The sequence below is a fragment of the Rhineura floridana genome, chromosome 21 (assembly GCF_030035675.1).
Source record: "Rhineura floridana isolate rRhiFlo1 chromosome 21, rRhiFlo1.hap2, whole genome shotgun sequence".
Classification (NCBI taxonomy): domain Eukaryota; kingdom Metazoa; phylum Chordata; class Lepidosauria; order Squamata; family Rhineuridae; genus Rhineura; species Rhineura floridana.
This window is the reverse complement of record NC_084500.1, coordinates 13,539,251-13,558,345: the sequence shown is the minus strand read 5'-3', so window position 1 is coordinate 13,558,345 and position 19,095 is coordinate 13,539,251. Positions and strand designations below refer to the sequence as shown.

The 19,095-nt window shown below is 45.3% G+C and overlaps 1 protein-coding gene across 3 annotated transcripts in view; it reads left to right on the top strand.

Moving 5' to 3' along the window:
• Positions 1-19,095, top strand: part of AATF (apoptosis antagonizing transcription factor) — a 109,505-nt gene that overhangs the window by 69,480 nt on the left and 20,930 nt on the right. For all 3 annotated transcript variants that reach the window (XR_009759838.1, XR_009759837.1, XM_061604848.1), the window contains exon 11: positions 1,016-1,087. Coding sequence is in view for 1 of the 3 variants with exons in the window: in XM_061604848.1 (XP_061460832.1) it covers positions 1,016-1,087 (72 nt within the window). In the remaining 2 variants the exon portion in view is untranslated. The remainder of the gene's footprint in view (positions 1-1,015; positions 1,088-19,095) is intronic.

Sequence of the window (19,095 nt, the reverse complement as noted above, 5' to 3'; positions counted from 1 at the left end):
TTGCTTGCCTAGATGGAGGATAGAAAGGGATGTGTGTAGAAATCAGCCTAGTGTAGAAAGGCAACATTTACATTAATTGCTCCACCCACATTTGCCTCTAGCCCCGCCCACCTCTGGCACATGGCCCTTGGAAGGTTGCACAGAAGTGGCTGCAGCCTGTGGGCTGAACACTGGCCCCAGATACAGAGGCTTGGAGGGCTGCATTTGGCCCACACGCTAGAGGTTCCCCACCCCTGACATAACCAATAGTATGCAACGGTAAAAAAAAAAAAAAAAGAAATCATGAAAACATCATAACATAACTGGAAATTAGTGAGCCAAGAACAAACCTTTGCTTAACATGGGAGTTTATTTGTGGAGCGAAACAAACTGCGGTCCCCACTTTGGACGTAACACCAAGCCAGGGATCGTGGCGTGTTGCTCCCTCTGGCTAGTGGAGAGGAGCGAAGCAGGAGCTCTCTGTGCAGTCACAGTTAACTAAACCATTAACTGTGGCTGTTAGCCATGATAGCTATGTTTCACTTCGGCTGTCGGGGGCAGTATGCCTCTGAAGACCAGTTGCTGGGGATCACGAGTGGGGAGAGCACTGTTGCGCACAGATCCCGCTTGTGGACTTCCCCCAAGGCATCTGGTTGGCTAAGGCGAGAAAAGGGTGTTGGACTAGATGGGCCTTTGGCCTGATCATGCAGACAGGCTCTTCTCGCCGCTGCCATTGTATCCCTGGGATGTAATGCTCTGAACCGAAACCCCATATGTCCAAAGACAGTGCTCCGCCGCTTAGAGGCTGTGGGGAAGGGCCGGAGCTCAGTGGTTAGAGCATCTGCTTTGCATGCAGAAGGCCCCAGGCTCAATCCCTGACATCCCCAGGTGGGGCTGAGAGCCGCTGCCAGTCAGTGTAAGACAGTACAGTGCTGGATGGACCACTGGTCTGCCTCTGTATAAAGCAGCTTCCTATTTTGTTTCTTCTGTCTGAACAGTTACTTAATGCATCTTCTGTGTGTGTTTCCCTCCTCAGGTATCACGTCCACAGCAAGCTGGTGAGCTTCATGGCCCCGATTGACCATTGCACGATGAATGATGATGCCAGGTTAGTCAGCGGTTAATTATACTTCTCGAAGGGGTTTGTGACAGCTTGATATTGACCTGTTCTTCAGCCTGTCACCGTCTCTGGTTCTTTGTATCAGCCAGCCATTTGTCACTGGCGCGATGCCGGCCTTCTGTCCCGGCCAAGCCAGATGTGTGCTTTTTTTTTTTTTTTTTAACTCCTGAGTTTCCACGCTGCGTTTCTCTGCAGTTCAACCCGAGCTCTGCCCTTGGGATTTTGCTGCTATGTCTTGCTTTGTGTGTGCTTTTCAAAAACGACGTACATCCGAATGACGTTGTCTGAATGTCACAAAGCACATGGCACCTTTTAAAGGGGAAAGCACTCATGGCAGCGTAAGCTCTGACTCGCAAAAAAGCTCTCCCTGCGTGCCCTCAAAATCTGGTCTGCGGGGCCCTCCAGCCGCCTGAAGCAGATTTTCAGGGTGCAGGGGGGAGGATGAGAGACAAAGTTCTGTGGCACTAGCGCAAGTCTGCTGTGCTTGAAGAACAGCAGCGCTGGAACCCTGCGCCTCTTTCTAAGATGCCACAAAACTCTTTATTTCTTGCAATTGGCTTAACACTGCTGCTCATCTGAAATGAGCTTGGTTTGGGATTTTTTTAAAAAATATAAACGACAAGGAGCCTTCTTGCACCCTAAAGGACTAAGAAATTTAGCAGGGGAGAAGTTTTCATGGACTAGAGACCCCTTCATCAGGTGCATGAAAGCGCATGCCATAAAAAGGTATGGCCAGATTCTGTGGCTGTGTTGGGTCCCCAGTGTAGCGGTCCCTAATGTGGCGCCCATGGGCACCGTGCAACCCACAGGCACCTCCCCTTCTTAAGAATGCTGAGAATTGTCAGGAGACCCCCTCCATTCCCCCTCAGAACTACAGTTCCCAGAGTTCCCTGGGAAGAGGGATTGACTGTTAAAGGACTCTGGGAATTGTAGTTCTGTGAAGGGTTTAGGGGACTCTCCTAACAGCTCTCAGCACCCTTAACAAACTATAGATCTCAGGATTCTTTGCGGAAAGCCGTGACTGTTTAAGTGATATCATAGTGCTTTAAGCGTATAGCGCAGATGGGGGCTAGAAACCTCTGGCTTTTTGCAAAGCCAGAATGTTGTGTACTGTACACTTTTCCCTCATTACCTCTACCCCACCCCCACTCTCCACTGACATGTGACCCCTGGGAAGCTTGTCCAGAAATGAATGTGGCCCTCAGGCTGAAAAGAGTTGCTCAATCTTTGGTTTAGCATAGACTTTGGTTTTTAGCACAGACTAACTGTGGTTTGGCCCAGACATCCCCAACCTAGTGCTATCCAGATGTTTTGGATTACACCATCCCCACCAGTCACAGCCAGCATAAGAACATAAGAAGAGCCTGCTGGATCAGGCCAGTGGCCCATCTAGTCCAGCATCCTGTTCTCACAGTGGCCAACCAGGTGCCTGGGGGAAGCCCGCAAGCAGGACCTGAGTGCAAGAACACTCTCCCCTCCTGAGGCTTCCGGCAACTGGTTTTCAGAAGCATGCTGCCTCTGACTAGGGTGGCAGAGCACAGCCATCATGGCTAGTAGCCATTGATAGCCCTGTCCTCCATGAATTTGTCTAATCTTCTTTTAAAGCCATCCAAGCTGGTGGCCATTACTGCGTCTTGTGGAAGCAAATTCCATAGTTTAACTATGCGCTGAGTAAAGAAGTACTTTTTCTTGTCTGTCCTGAATCTTCCAACATTCAGCTTCTTTGAATGTCCACAAGTTCTAGTATTATGAGAGAGGGAGAAAAACTTTTCTCTGTCCACTTTCTCAGTGCCATGCATAATTTTATACACGTCTATCATGTCTCCTCTGACCCCCTTTTCTCTAAACTAAAAAGCCCCAAATGCTGCAACCTTTCCTCGTAAGGGAGTCGCTCCATCCCCTTGATCATTCTGGTTGCCCTCTTCTGAACCTTTTCCAACTCTATAATATCCTTTTTGAGATGAGGTGACCAGAACTGTACACAGTATTCCAAATGCGGCCGCACCATAGATTTATACAACGGCATTGTTTCAACGATATGATATCGGCTGTTTTATTTTCAATACCTTTCCTAATTATCCCTAGCATGGAATTTGCCTTTTTCACAGCTGCCATACACTGGGTCGACATATTCATCGTGCTGTCCACTACAACCCCAAGGTCTCTCTCCTGGTCAGTCACCGCCAGTTCAGACCCCATAAGTGTATATGTGAAATTAAGATTTTTTGCTCCAATATGTATAATTTTACATTTGTTTATATTGAATTGCATTTGCCATTTTTCCGCCCATTCACTCAGTTTGGAGAGGTCTTTTTGGAGCTCTTCGCAATCCCTTTTTGTTTTAACAACCCTGAACAATTTAGTGTCGTCAGCAAACTTGGCCACTTCACTGCTCACTCCTAATTCTAGGTCATTAATGAACAAGTTAAGACCCTCCGTGGTGCAGAGTGGTAAGCGGCGGTAACGCAGCCGAAGCTCTGCTCACAGCTGGAGTTCGATTCCAATGGAAGGAGGAAGTCGAAACTCTGGTAAAAGGGGTCAAGGTCCACTCAGCCTTCCATCCATCCATGGTCGGTAAAATGAGTACCTGGCATACGTTGGGGGGCTAAGAAAGGCCGGGGAAGGAACTGGCAATCCCACCCCATATATACGGTCTGCCTAGTAAACTTCGCAAGACGTCACCCTAAGAGTCAGAAACGACTTGCACTATAAGTGCGGGGACACCTTTACCTTTAATGAACAAGTTGAAAAGTACAGGTCCCAATACTGATCCTTGAGGGACTCTACTTTCTACAGCCCTCCATTGGGAGAACTGTCCATTTATTCCTACTCTCTGCTTTCTGCTTCTTAACCAATTCCTTATCCACAAGAGGACTGTGATGTTCCTATATTAGTGTAAATAGGGTAAGTGCTGTTTGTATAGGAGATACATGGTAAGTGGAGTGAAAGAGGAGGGGGAGTGAATGGGCAGTAGAATGCTGGATGATTGGCTGAATGTTTAAAATGGCTGACAGTATAAATCTGTCAGGTAAATCTGGGTGGATGTGGTGTGGACATGTGTGTACGCTGGTGGACTTGAGAGGGTTGTTTTGGTGGGTTTCGAGAGGAGATTGTGTGGAGAGCTGGTGGATGTGAGGAGAGGGTGGAGTTCGGATTAATACTAAGACCAGTACCTCAGGAATAGATGTAACCATATGCTTATGTGCCTTATGAAGAAATCTTGTTAATCTTGTTCTCTGTGTTATTTAATAAATACTTAATTTGGTTTACCAAAGGCCTGATCCTTGGCTGGGGTTTCACAGACCAGAAGGGAGGGTGAGGTAAATAACCAAGGCTGAAGAGTGACAAATGGTGGCAGCGGGTGAAGGGAAGAATATACCACCACAAGTATTCAGAGCAAACCAGAATTATAAGCAGTCTGAGTAAATCAAAGGGATTGGGACAGCTTTAGCACTCAGTCACAGAGGTAACCAGATAGAGAGACTCAGGCAGAGTCTCTGGGACTACTGGTTATAGGACGTGACTGGTGGTGCTGCCTAGCAGGGGGATCTGTTGAGATCTGTGCTAGAGCGGGGAGAGAAACCATAAGAAAGGACAGTTCGGACTGGTGGAGTCCCTGGTGGTGCCTAGAGACAGGCAGTAACCACGAGCAGGTAGGAACCTGACAGGGAGAGCCAGGGAAGGGCGTCACAAGGACCTCTCCTCTTATTCCATAACTGCTAAGCTTCCTCAGAAATCTTTGGTGCTCAATGGTCATGCTGGTTTTAAAATGACATGCGGACACGGCTTTTGCTGTGTTTGCAAGAGACTTACACGACTGGCCCTCTAGATGTCTCTTCTAAGATGTCTCTTCTAAGTGATGCAGTTGTGGAATGCATACAGCCCTGTTGATGCCCTCCAATGTATTGTGCCTGAATATATGCATTGTGCTACCTTCCCCCCACACCTTTGTTACACACACTTATTTATTTAATTTTCGCAGTACAAAACGTATACATACGCATGAAAGGGGGAAGGTAATGATTGTGCCGCTTTCTCTAGTGCCAGTCGAAGGTAATTTCATTGTTTGCAAGTGTGAATTACGAGATTGAAAATGCAAATACGCATTTCACAGTGGTGTGATCACGCACTGGGCTGTTTTGCTCAGTCATTTTGGAGGCTTGACCCCAAAACAAATAAAATCCCCATACAGCGGGGCGTGTCGCCTGTTTATGGTGTGAAAAATCGGGGGATGGGAAACAGCGGCATGCTTACACCCTATAAAATAAATTAATTGTCTGGGCATGGAGGGGGAGGCAGAAAAGTGGTGGTGGGGGGTGGAGGGAGATGCAAAGTGTAAAGGCTGTTGAGATGTGCCGGGGGGGTATGTGCAGCATTGTACAACCCGGCAGACAAAAGCTTGTGGGATGCGGTAACATGCCTTTTTGGATTTGAAAGCTGAGCTGGCACCTGGCTTAAAAACCATTTTGGGGTTATGGGTGACAGCCCTCCAGGTAGCTGAGGCAAGTCGGATGTGAAAGTACAGGATGGGGGTGGCGGTGTTTCGGTCTGGGATTGGAAGCAGAAAGCAGCTGTCCAAAAAATCTTGTCCGGCCATCTGTCTTTTATCTTCTGAGACTTAAATAGGCATTGCCCACATAACATCTCTGCATCCACAAGGACTAGACACTTGCTTTTAAACAAAACAAGAAGCTTGCTGAGGTTCTTCAGTAGCTGAATCCTTCATCCAACACCGTGTTCTAGCCTCCTTTGGGAGGAAGGGAGGGATATTTAAATTTAATAATAAATGAATAAATCCCTGCACTTCTGTGGAATTTTGTGCCTGTGTATCATGAATATGCAGCATAATACTTCGTAATGAACCTTCCCTTGTTAGCTGCGTCTTGCAAAAACTTGCAGGTTGGGACATTTCCCAGGGAGATGCACAAAGATCTCTCAAGGTGTTGGATTTGGTGGGATACTCCTAACAGGTGAAAGTGGGCCAGGGAGAAAAATTGTGCAACAATGACCAAATAGGTCAGAACAATAGCAATGTTTTTTAAACAGGCGATCCCTTTCAATGGCATCATTAAGGGTTCTTGTGGCTCTTTTATATTAGAGGCTCCCTCTGGTCCTTATCAGATGGCGGGACAAGCAGAACTCATGGCGCTGATTTTGATCTCTCGTTAAAGAGGATTACAGCTTTGCATTAACTCGGATTGGTCCATAATTTGTCCAGTGAGACAGATGCTGGTGGGGACACGCATCCCCCATGCACATGGCTGGATGGTGCGACATTTTCTGCGCGTAAAGCAAAGTAGGTTGGGAGGCTGTAAAGCCGTTGTTATTGCAGTGCCACCTCTGTGGGCTGCCGAAAGAGCACAGGTGATGCGCTTTAGTCGGGAAGGATGCATCTTCCTAGATCAGGTGCTGCGTTCTTATAACTGACTCTTCCGCTATGTCAGTCAGAACACTTCTTGCTGTGAGCTGCAAGAGGTGCACACTATGAAATCCAGGCAAGAAAGGATTAATACGTTTCTGTGACATAAGAGTTAGTAGTGGGGGAAATCTTCACAAGATCCTAGTCTTTACTCTGCATAGTTTTGTATGTCTGGTATTAAAAACCCTGAGTGGTTAGATTAGTGGAGGAATTTGGGTCTGAAGCTGTCAATCCCAAAGGCCAGATAGAGAGGCCTTGCAAATTATCTTTCAAAAGTTTACTTGAAGGATCGCCTTGCCTCATATGCGCTCACTCCACCACCTCACTCTGCAGAACTGCCACTTAATGTTCATTCTGCAGCGCTTAGGCTGTGGAACTCCTTGCCTCTTGATATTAGGCAGGCACTTTTCCTTCTACGGTTTCCAATGCCTTCTAAACATAGTTTTGTTTAGGGAAGCCCATCCAGACACGTGACTTTATTATGCGCATTTGTTTTTGAAATCTGTTGAATTTTATATGTTGCTGTTTTAAGTGTTTTTATTTCTATTTTTAATGAATATTTTGTAACATTTTATGCAACCCACTTAGATTTTTTTTTAAAAAAAATTAAGTATATATAGGGAAGACATATGTAATGCCAGATCTGTTAATTTAGCAGTGTTGGTAGCAGGCAAAGTGCCTTATTCTCCAGACTCTTTAACCTGTCTTCACAACATCCCTGCGAGGTAGGCCTTGTTTTTGTATGGATCCGTTATTGGTAGCAGCTGGTCATATTTTGTATGATACAGTGTTCACCCCTTAAGATTGAAGCAAACTGCAACAAGTCAGGTCAGTGGAAATTTAGCTTCAGGAAGCTTGTGTGTAACTGTCCAATTCCTAAAAAGTAAGTTTCTCTAGTCATTCCCAGCGAACTTTGTTCATAACCTCCAGTCACCTTCTCAGCATATTCTTGCTGCCTCTTTCTTCTGGCCACTCTTTCCCCTCAACTACTGGATGCTGCGGAGGACAAACTTCTTAAAACTCAAACTCGTAATTATTTATTTTCTTTTAATTTATTTATTAAATTTATTTCCTGCCCTCCCTCCCACAGCGAGCCCAGAGCAATGAACAAATTATAAAACACTAAAAACATATTTAAAGTATCTTAACATCAAAAACATCTTTAAACCAAAAACTTTTAAAACATCCTAAAAGCAATTCCAACTCGTTAGTGTTGTTGTTGTTGTTAATATTATTAATATTTTTGATTAAATTTATATCCTGCCCTTCCTCCCAGAAGGAGCCCAGGGCAGCAAACAAAAACACTCTAAAACATCTTAAATACAGACTTTAAAATATAATAAAACAAAACATGTTTAAAAAAGTATTAAAGCAAAAACATCTAAAAAAAAAAGCTTTAAAAACATCTTAAAAGGTAATTCCAGTGCATACACAGGCTGGGATAAGGTCTCTACTTAAAAGGCTTGTTGAAAGAGGAAGGTCTTCAGTAGGTGCTGAAAAGGTAGCAGAGATGGTGCCTAGGTCATTGATGTTCAGCCGAAATTGGGCTTCTTGTAACTTGAGCCCATTATTCTGTGTTGTGTACTTTGGGACGATCGAGAAGAGATCGTGGCCCTCCTCTGTGTGACTACCTTTCAAGTGCTTGAAGAGTGCTATCATATCTCCCTTCAGTCTTCTCTTCTCAAGGCATTTGTCAGTTGCTTTGTAAAATAAAAAGTCTGGAAGTGACTTGACAAGATAAAATACGACACATAAAAGCAATTTAAAACCATTTTTTTAAAAAACCTATGGACAATACAAAAGACATGAAATGCTCACCCAGCAACATATTAATAAGGACAAGTCCTCCCCACCAGAACATGAACACCATTGTAGGAGGCAACTGATTGATTGATTGATTGATTATCTTTATTTATACCTTTTTCCAGTGGAACTCAGGGCGGCTTACAACAACATAAATACATATGATTAAAACATTCAAAATTCTACATTAAAATAAGATTAAACCATTAGCAAGATTAAAACATTTAACATCCACTTAAAATAAATAAAACAAATTAAAATAGTGCAATTAAGCAATAGACAATGCAGCAACCTCTCAACAAACTGTCCTAACCACCTTTTATTCTAAAAGCCTGTTGGAATAAAAAAGTCTTTGCCTGCCGACGGAAGGACAATAAAGAGGAGGCCATCCTTGCCCCCTTAGGAAGGGAATTCCAAAGCCTAGGGGCAGCCACCAGAAAGCCCCCAAAAAGACTCTCTCTTAATTTCCAAAGGCTTGGGTCAATTGAAAGGTCTTAACCTGGTGCCTAAAGACTGCCAAGGATGGCGCCAAGCCTGTCGTTATTTATTTATTTATTACATTTATACCCCGCCTTTCTTTTTCATGAAACCCAAGACAGCTTACATATGGTTCACAGGCAGTCTCCCATCCAGGCACTGACCAGACCCGACCCTGCTTAGCTCAACAGGGAGCTGGCCTTATGTGCCTTCAGACTATAGCCTGGGACCTGAGGAGGAGGAGGTTTTCCTGAGGAGAGTGTTCCACAGATGAGGGGCCACCACTGAAAAGGCCTGTGGGTGTTTGGCCACGCTGTGCACCTCTCTTGGGTGGGGCACACGGACAAGGGTCTCTCCTGAAGACTGCAGGGTCTGGGCTGGTTCATGCAGGGAGAGGTGGTCCTGGAGGTATTGCTGTCCTGAGCTGTACAGGGCTTTCAAGGTCAAAGCCAGCACTGTGAATTGAGCCCGAAAACTAATTGGTAACCAGTGCAGTCGGGCTAGAAATCGGTGTTAGTATGTTCAGACCTTCTGGTCTCAGTCAAGAGTGTGGCTCCTGAATTCTGCACTCTCTGTAGTTTCCAAACGGCTTTTCAAAGGCAGCCCCACATATAAAGTATTTTGCACTGATGTCCTGCTTGTGGGCTTTCCAGAGGCATCTGGTTGGCCAGTACAGAGAACCGGATGCTGGACTAGACATGCCTTTGGCCTGACCCGGCAGGGCGCTTCTGATGTACTCATTTCCTATATATTGTTTTTTTTTCTAATACACTCGTCTTTTGTCTTTCAGTCCTGTGGCTCACTTTTAAGCCCAACTGGCAACAGGGAACCCTCTTTTGATTGTTTAACATGTCTCTCTTGCATTTTTCTTTCTCTAGAAATCCTCCTCCCCCCCAACCCCCCCCCACCCTTTCAAATACTGGTACTGCAACGTACCTTAGGAACATAGGATGCCAAGTCAGATCATTTGTCCATCTAAGCTCACTGTTGTTTACCCCAGGGCTGGGAAGCCTTTGGCCCTCCAGATGTTGCTGCCCTCCAGCTCCCGTCATCCCTGACCATTGGCCATGCTGGCTGGGGCTGATGGGAGTTGAGAGTCCAACAACATCTGGAGGGTCAAATGTTCCCCACCCGTAGGGTCGTATCCGATGCTAGTCTTGCTCAGAGTAGACCCATTCAGATCAATGAATCTGTTTGTGTTAACTTTGAAATGTATTACAAATGGTACTGTTTTTATTGTTTATTGATGCATTATTGATATATTATTGATGTTTTATTGGTGTATTTTTATATTGGTGCTCTTTTGTAAGCTGCCTTGAGGGCCTTTTGGCCGGAAGGCGGGGTAGAAATATTAAAATCAAATCAAATCAATGAATCTAAGTTAGGCATGTCCATTAACTTTAAGGGGCCTACTTTGAGTAAGACAGCCCTTGGTTTACGCTGACTAGCAGTGGCTCTCTAGGGTTACAGTTAGGGGACCTTCCTAAATCCTAACTGGATGTGGCAGGGATTGAACCAGTGAGCTTCTGCATGCGGAGCGGATGTTCTGGCACTGAGCTTACAGCCCTTCCCTTTTAGACTGGAGCGCAGTTCACCAGCGAAAGACCGATGCTCTCTGATCCTGTCCCGTCTTCCTTCTGCCGTCGACTTAATCCCACTTTAGGAGTGGAGGAATCTGTGAGCCTCAGTTTCTTTACATTGCTCATTTTTCCTACCTTAAGCTCAGTTGGCAGATTTGTTTAAAAGCTCTGCACGTAGCTCTGTATGAATTTTTGTGCGTGTTCCTCCTAATATCTGCATTTTTATTAGCCGTTTCCCTTAGGATAAGGCACTTTTGTGTGTTGCTTTCATGAACATACACAACAGTGCGCAGTGCTGGCTGGTGTTCAGCACCTTGGACAGCTCCTTGGAAGTTTGGACTAAAACCCGGAGCAGATTCCACTGCCCCGCTGACATGGAGCCACCGGCTGTCACTGTTTGTGTGTTCAATTTTCCCTAATGCGAACTTTTCCGTATGCATTTTTGTCGCTGTTAGAGAACTGCATCACATAATTCAAAGGAGTGCAGGAATGTCAAAGGATAGCTGTGTTTCAGTTTTGGGAAGTACAGATTAGATCGGTTAGCAGTGAATAAATCCCCCTCCCAGTCTCTTAAGTCAGATCCTCCCCATACCTAATCAAAAAAATGCCACCCACAGCCTGCTTATGCCCCCCCTGAAAGTGAACTTGCCTCAAGCCTATGGAAAAGAGCAGGCTATAAATATAAGCAAGCCCCAGCAGTAAATTTTGCTGGAACTCTTTCGTTATGGAAATTTCCTCCCCTCCTTCTTTTTTAAAAAATAAATAAATAAAACTAACCTGTTAAGAGTGGCAGGATGATGTGTCGTTTTCCCCTGGCAAGACAATTTCTCATCTCTTGCGTAGAATCTGTTACAAAACAGTCAAGCTGTGGAAGAGAAGAAACCATTCTGGGGGGAGTTATTAAAATATGCAAATAAAAGGAGTCTTGGGGAAGGGCCCTAGTGGCTTAGTGGGTAGAGCATCTTTCTTGCATGCAGAAGATCTCGGGTTCAATTCCCCAGTATCTCCAGGTAGGACTGGGAGAGACTCCTTCTCTGAAACCCTGGAGAGATTTTGTGGATCAGCGTAGACTAGGGGTTCCAAAACGTCCTCCCCCCCCCATGGACGACATGAAAACTGCTGATTGTCTTGGCAGACCACTTAATGGTTTTTCTGCCTGTTGTAGCCATTGTAATGTGCTGTGCTGGATTGTTGTACTAGTTTTCATTGTATTTTCATTGCTTCTTTCATTTCTTATATCGTATTACAATTTGCCTTCCATAGAATTCAGATTGTACTACAATAAAATGGAGCATAAGAAATAACAGAAACAATAAGCTACAATAAGAAATCAGTCTGAATATTTTATGCAGGCATGTCGCGGGCCACCTGAATGAAGCTCACGGACCACAGTTTGGGAAGTCCTGGTGTAGACCACTGTCCTTCAACCTTGGGTCCGCAGACGTTGTTGGACTACAGCTCTCATCAGCCCCAGTCAGCTTAGGCAATGGACAAGAATGATGGGAATTGCAGTCCAACAACATCTAAAGACCCAAGGCTGAAGAACAATGGCACAGACAGTACTGAGCTAGATGGACCAATGGCCTGGTTCAGTATAAGGCAGCTTCCTCCAGGGCTGTGGAGTCGGAGTCGGGAGCAATTTTGGGTGGAGTCGGAGTCGGTACAAATGTACCGACTCAGACTTCCAAATAAATTTCGATAGACAAGAAGCAATTTTGGGTGGAGTCGGAGTCAGACAGTAGAAAAATAGAGGAGTCAGAGGTTTGGTGTACCGACTCCACAGCTCTGGCTTCCTCTGTTCTTATATACACACACTCACTCCTTTCTTGACTGCTTATATGTGTGTGTTTTAGTGCAGGGGAAGAAAGAAGAGAGAATGACCTTTCAGGGAAGTAAATAGTAACTTCCTCCAAGGAAAACGTACAGTTGACTCTGTACTGTTCATGGGGCTGGATGTACCCCTTTGCGGAATTTATTTATTTTTATTTACTGGTTGCAGAGAGAGTCTACAGCAGCCGAATGCCAAATCCCTGTCACACGAACAACAACTATTCCTTGGCCACCTCTCTAGCTTCTAAGGGCGCTTCCAGGCTGTCGCTATTTTGAGGTGGGATGCAAATTTAGGTTGCGCGGGTGTAGTGGATTTGGAGGTCTTGCGCAACAAACCCACTTCCCCAAAAGATCAGACTTTTTTCTTTTTTTTTGCAATAAGGAAAATGATGCAGAGAAGTGTGGAGTACTTGCTTTGACGCAACATTGTCTAACCTCCCCAAAAAGAAACCAGAATGAATGCGATGTCTAATGTCCCTGAAAACGAATCAGGATGAATGCTCAATAAACAGGTCATTGGGAAGCGTCCTAAGATTTAGTTGCCACAGGCTGTCAGACTTTACCATCACAACAATATTGTTGTTGTTGTTATTCTAGTCATCATTATCATCATATTAATTTATGAATCACCTTTCACATAAATCTCCAGGCAGGTTGACAACCACACAATACAAAGAACTAAAAATAGGCTTAAAAACAGTATAGATAAAGACATACAAAGCAGAGACCATATTTCCCCCACCCCATCAAGCTGGAAAAGCTCCTTGCAACAAAAATGTCTTCAGTTCTTTCCAGAAAGTATAAAGAGTTGGTGTTCATTGTGTCTTGACAAGGGATGAGGTTCCACAATAGAGCGGCAGCAACACTTTTTTTAAAAAAAGAAGAGATTGCTGAATTCTGTGCTTGGCACTATATTCCATTGAGCACAGGACTGCAGAATCTTCTCCCAGAATCCTGCTGACCATTGCGGGTGCACTTCTCCTGGGTGTCTGTAGTACTGGAGTCACAAAAGAATCCCAGAGTGGTTTAACAATCCATCCATCCATCCATATTCCCAGGGAATTCTGGGAGTTGTAGCTCTGTGAGCGGAATAGGGGAGTCTGTCACAGCACCCTTTAAAAACTACACTTCCCAGGATTCTTTGGGGGAAGTTGTGACTGTTTATAGTGGTGTAATGGTGCTTTAAAAGTATAGTACAGATGTGGCCGCACAACGGATGGATTTGCCGGTGACCCCATGTGGGCTAGATTAGGAGTGTTCTGACCATTCTCACATTTGGGGGGGGGGAGGAGGAGGAGAAGCAATTCTGCATTGTTGTTCAGGACTTCCACTACTATCCCTTCTTTGCAACCTCTGCTGAGCATGAAGGATCCGTCGTGCTTCTCCTCTCCACCACCCCCATCTGAAATCTTCTTGTCTTGGGAGGAGGAGGAGAAGACCACTCTGAGACCACTGGTTTCCTTATGGAATTCTTAAGAGGACAGTGGAAGGTTTTAAAAAGTAGTTGCCTGTGGCTTGAAGCGCACCCAGTCCTGCCCCAGGGAGAAAGAGAAATTGCTGTTGGCCCTTCCGGTTTTTTTAAGAGCTAACTGCTCTTGAGACGCTAGCCTTGCTCGCTGGTTTAATTTATGGCCTGGATTTTTCTTTTAATATTTGCCCACATTCTCTGGTGTGGCTTCTATGCTGTGTGGGCGCATGCCCCCTTTTCCTGAGCCTTCGACAGTTAAACAAGGGCGAGGCTGCCACCTAGTGTTCGCTCTCCCTTTTTATAAAGCCACGGAGAGGGAATGTGGGTACCTTAAAATAAATGCAACTGTCTGGTGGCTTACTTGAGATAGATAGATAGATAGATAGATAGATAGATAGATAGATAGATAGATAGATAGATAGATAGATAGATAGATAGATAGATAGATAGATAGATAGATAGATAGATAGATAGATAGAGATATCTCATTGGCACCACATGGCCTGACCCTGGAGGACAGTACCACCACCACTTAGCTTCTGCAAAGGAAGCCCCTCTGAGCATTCCATCCTCAAAGCTCTCTAACTGCCACCTTGGTAACAGCATTTGTAGGTTGGCAGCCGATGAAGGCGGACGCTGAAACATTTTGTTAATACAATAAAAACCTCTGGTTAATCACAATTACGGTCACACACACACACACATATATATATTTATCTTAGAATAGTTCTGGGATTAAACCCTCGCCGGCCTTTTTCTGTCATTGGCGTATGGATGGACAAACTAGCATGAGCTTACCTTGCATTTGGGCCTTCATGTCCTCCAAATCCCACGACGGCAAAAAGGTGGATTCCAGGGCTGTGGAGTCGGTACTGCAAACCTTCGACTCTGACTCCTCTATTTTTCTACTGTCCGACTCCTTCATAAATGGCAAATGTATATTAACTAGTAATAACAAATTTACTGTAGTAAAATGGTAGCACAAGGCATTTCATCACCACCACGTGAATCATCAGGCTTAGATTGCTAGAACATAAAATATATTCATTTGATTAAAATTTCTGAACAAGAAAACTTTCCTAAATTCCTATGAAAGTTTTTATTTTGAAGCCAGAGTCGGAGTCTGTACATTTCTACCAACTCCGACTCCACCCAAAATTGCTTCCGACTCCGCGACTCCAACTCCACAGCCCTGGTGGATTCTGCGGCCTGCATAAGTTGTGCAAATTAAGCAGGGCTGTTTTATATCAGTTTGCGTGGAAGCACAAGCAGGAAGAGTTGCTTTGTGCTCAAGTGGGCCTCCAAGATGGCCTGATTCAGTAGCTACGCTCTTCTTACGTTCTTACTAGACAAATTAATGGAGAATAAGCTGATCAATGGCCACTAGCCATGATGCTGATTTATTTATTAAATTTATATTCTGCCCTTCCTCCCAAGGAGCCCAGGGCAGCAAACAAAAAGCAACAAAACACTAAAAGCATCTTTAAAACATCCTAAAAAAGAATTCCAGTACAGATCCAGACTGGGATGTAGGCCTCTACTTGAAAGGCTTTTTGAAAGAGGAAGATCTTCAATAGGTGCCGAAAAGACAAGAGAGACGCCACCTATCTAATATTTAAGTATTCCACAGGGTAGGTGCCACAACACTATAGGTCTGATGCTTATATTATGTGGAACATACCTCCTGATAAGATGGTTTCTACAAGAGGCCCTCACCAGGAGAGCGCAGTGACCAATTGGGTAAGTAAAGGTGAACCAATCTTTCAGAGTTGAAGTCTGTTAGGTATCCTGGTTCCAGGCTATTTAGTGCTTTGTACACCAAAACAAGCACTTTGAATTTAGCCCAGTAGCTGACTGATGGCTATGTGCTGCCTCTGCTGTTGGAGGCACTATGCTCCTGAATGCCAGGTGCTTGGAACAGCAGGTAGGGAGAGTGCCTCTCTCTATACTGGGACTAGGCACACTTTTCCAGTCTGAGGGTCATACCCTGGAAAAATCCCTCTCCCCTGAAAAATTTTGCCTCCCTGAAAAATTCCTGTGGACACCCGTGATTTCAAGAGCTTCATTTGGCTTAGAAAAGTCTTGGTCATGTTCCTGCTTCTGGTAAACAGTTGGTGGTTGGAAACATTTGCTGATCTGCAGGATATTGGGCAAAGATCTACCAGATCCCAGTTTATTTTCTGCCCACTAGCCTGATAGCCATAAGGACGAAGGGTGAATTTTCCTTGAAGGTCTGAGACTATTTAAACTAGCTGTTTAAAGATTAAGGTTTCATTCATGTTATGTACTGTATGTGGATATTGTTTATGTATTTTGCTTTGTAAATTAATTTGATATGTTTTTTATTGTGCCTTGTGTATTTTATTGTAAACCGCTTTGAGATCTTTTAGATAGTAAAAAACGAAATGGACTGCCTTCAAGTCGATCCCGACTTATGGCGACCCTATGAAGAGGGTTTTCACGGTAAGGGGTGTTCAGAGGGGGTTTACCATTGCCTCCCTCTGAGGCTGAGAGGCAGTGACTGGCCCAAGGTCACCCAGTGAGCTTCGTGGCTGTGTGGGGATTCGAACCCTGGTCTCCCAGGGCTTAGTCCAACACCTTAACCACTACACCGCACTGGCTCTCTTTAGATAGTAAGCGGTCTATAATAATTATTATTATTATTATTATTATTAAAAAAACCTGGGGATTGGGGTTAAAGGTGGGTGCCCAGAATGAAAGTGTTGAAATTACCAGCCATGCTGCATTAGAGCATTGAAGAATGTCGGAAGAGCCCTCTGGATCAGGCCACAGGCCCGCCTGGGCCAGCGTCCTGTTCTCACAGCGGCCCACCAGATGCCTCTGGGATGCCCGCAAGCAGGCCCTGAGTGCAACAGCAACTCTCGCCACTTGTGGTTCCCAGCCACTACATCCAGAGACACATTGCCCCGATAGTGGAGGCAGAGCACAGCCATCGTGGCCAGTAGCCTGTGACAGCCTTCTCCTCTATGCATTTGTCTAATCCACCTTCAAAGCCATCCAGGTTTGTGGCCATTGCTCCCTCTTGTGGGATGTACCTGAACTTGGAAGCTAAGCTGGGTCAGGCCTGGTTAGTACCTGGATGGGAGACCACCAGGTGCTATAAGGCTCTTCCTCCTTTGTGGAAGGTCCAAAGAAGTTAGAGCATCTGGTTTCATGCATAAGGTCCCGGGTCCAATCTTTTCCACTGCCAGCCACAGTTATGCTGGACCACTCTGCTGTAGACAAGATTGACCTAGAGAAGGCGGCTGTGACTGGGGACGCTTGTTCCTCTCCATCAAGAGAGTCATTCAGCCCATTCAGTGGGATGCACTGACCCATCCACCTCAGTTCCTTTGCTAAATTAGGATCATTTTCCTTTCTGATGCAATTCCAGGTGAACACTCTCCCCCCCCCTTTTTGGGAAGAAACATATAAATAATTGAGTCAGGGTACTAGTGTGTTTTATGGCAAATGGCCCACGTTCACTCCCCCCCCCCAATCCCTGCTCTAAAGCAAGGTTTTATGTAAAAATACTAAATTAGAAAATGCCTCACTAAGGGCGATAAAACCTTACTGCGGTGAAAATAGGTAATTATCCCTGGCTCAGCCTAAAATGACAGTTTAACGGAAATAAAAATGTTACTGCTCATTACTTGCATTTTTGTAGGTTGCAATAAAGGGTAAGTTAAACTTTAATCCAGGGGAGACCCCTGTGTCGACCCCTCCTCTTCTGCGCGCTCTTACCTTGGGAGTGAGTGCCATTTATGCCTTGCCAGATAGGTCACTCCTTGGCCCGTGGCTAATTGGAACACCCTCCGTGTTTTTAGAATAGCCTTTCGGGCAAACTGTCCAGTAGGCTCAGATTGACAGACTCTCTCTCCGAATGGGAACGGCCCTTTGAGTTGCACAGAGGCAAGAAACGCAAACGATGCAGGACTTTACCCCGTGCTTGACCTTAATAAGTCAGTAGTGTACTGAAAGCTTCTTTTCGTCTTCTTGGAAAGCTGGGAACATGGGACGCTGCCTTATACCAAGCCAGACTCATTGGATCAATCTAGTTCAGTGTTGTTGACGCTGACTGGCAGCATCTCTCCAAGCTTTCAGACAGGGGACGTATCCAGCCCCACCCGGAGATGCCGAAGATTGAACCTGGGGAACTTCTGCATGCAAAGCAGGTGCCTCTACACCTGACCGTCAGCTTTTCCCCCTGAAAATAAAACAAGATTCTAGTCCTCATTATTTGGAATGAAGGACTGGTTTAAATAGGAACGTAGGTCGTTGCCTTATGCTGAGCCAGACCGTTGGTGCATCTAGCTCAGTATTGTCTACACTGACTGGCAGTGGCTTGATGCTGTAACCCTCAGGGGATAAATCTAGATACATTTCCGTTCAACAGTGTTTGGGATTTGGTGTCAGTCCCTAGGACTATGACTCTCCAGAAATCCCAGAATCTCTGAAGGCCATTTCACATATTAAGCAGCAGAGGTGTTTTCTGCATATGTGATAGCATTTTGAGTTACTGGTTTGTTGTAAGCGCCAGCCTGTGTGTGGCAAAACGTTCCTGCTACTTAAATGTGAACCAGCCCTTAAACCCATGGATGGGGAACCTCAGGCCTGGAAGCCAAATGCGGCCCTCCAGGCCTCTCTCTGGCCTTCAAGCCTCATTGCAGTCCACACCCCTCGCCGGCCAGCCTTTGCACCCTCCATGAGCGGTTTTCCCTGGCTGGAAATGGGTTCTTGAACTCTGTTCATGCCTCTTGCTTGCCAGGATGGAGGATGGAGGGAGGGGTGTGTGAGTGTGTGTAGAAGCGAGCCTCCTGTCCAATACTTCACCCATTTTGCATCTGGCCATGCCCACCACTAGCAAATGGCCCCTGAAAGATTGCCTGCTAGGGGAAAGTGGCCCTCAACTGGAGAGTTTTCAACTGACCCACACCTACATCTGGGCTCTCTGTTCTCCCTTGGTTAGGTTCTTCTGTATATAGATTTTGGGCATATTTAATCATACCGTGTAGAAACGGGACCCTATTATGGGTTGAAATCTGTGGTTTTGTAAAGCCGGGCGGGGGGAACCACCCCACTGCTCACAGCGTACACTATAAAAACGTTCACGGCTCCAGGATTTTGGTGGTGCTCTGATACATAAATCAATCTGACTTCGAATGACTGTTTCAAGAGGTAAAAAAATACAGCTGTTTTTCTTCCTTCTACAAGGTCTTTCCCCTTTCTCTCTCTCCCCCCCCCATCCCAATTTGTAGGCTAGAAAGGTGCATGGCATTTACTAAATTTTTACAACTTTTTGCGGTGGTTAGATTGTGAACTACTTGGGAATAAGTTGTCACCCAGCTGGCAGAAAACCAAAGAGTAAGGCTGTCCTGTCCCCTCATTCCCAGCAGGGATTTTCTTTTTCTGCAGAGAG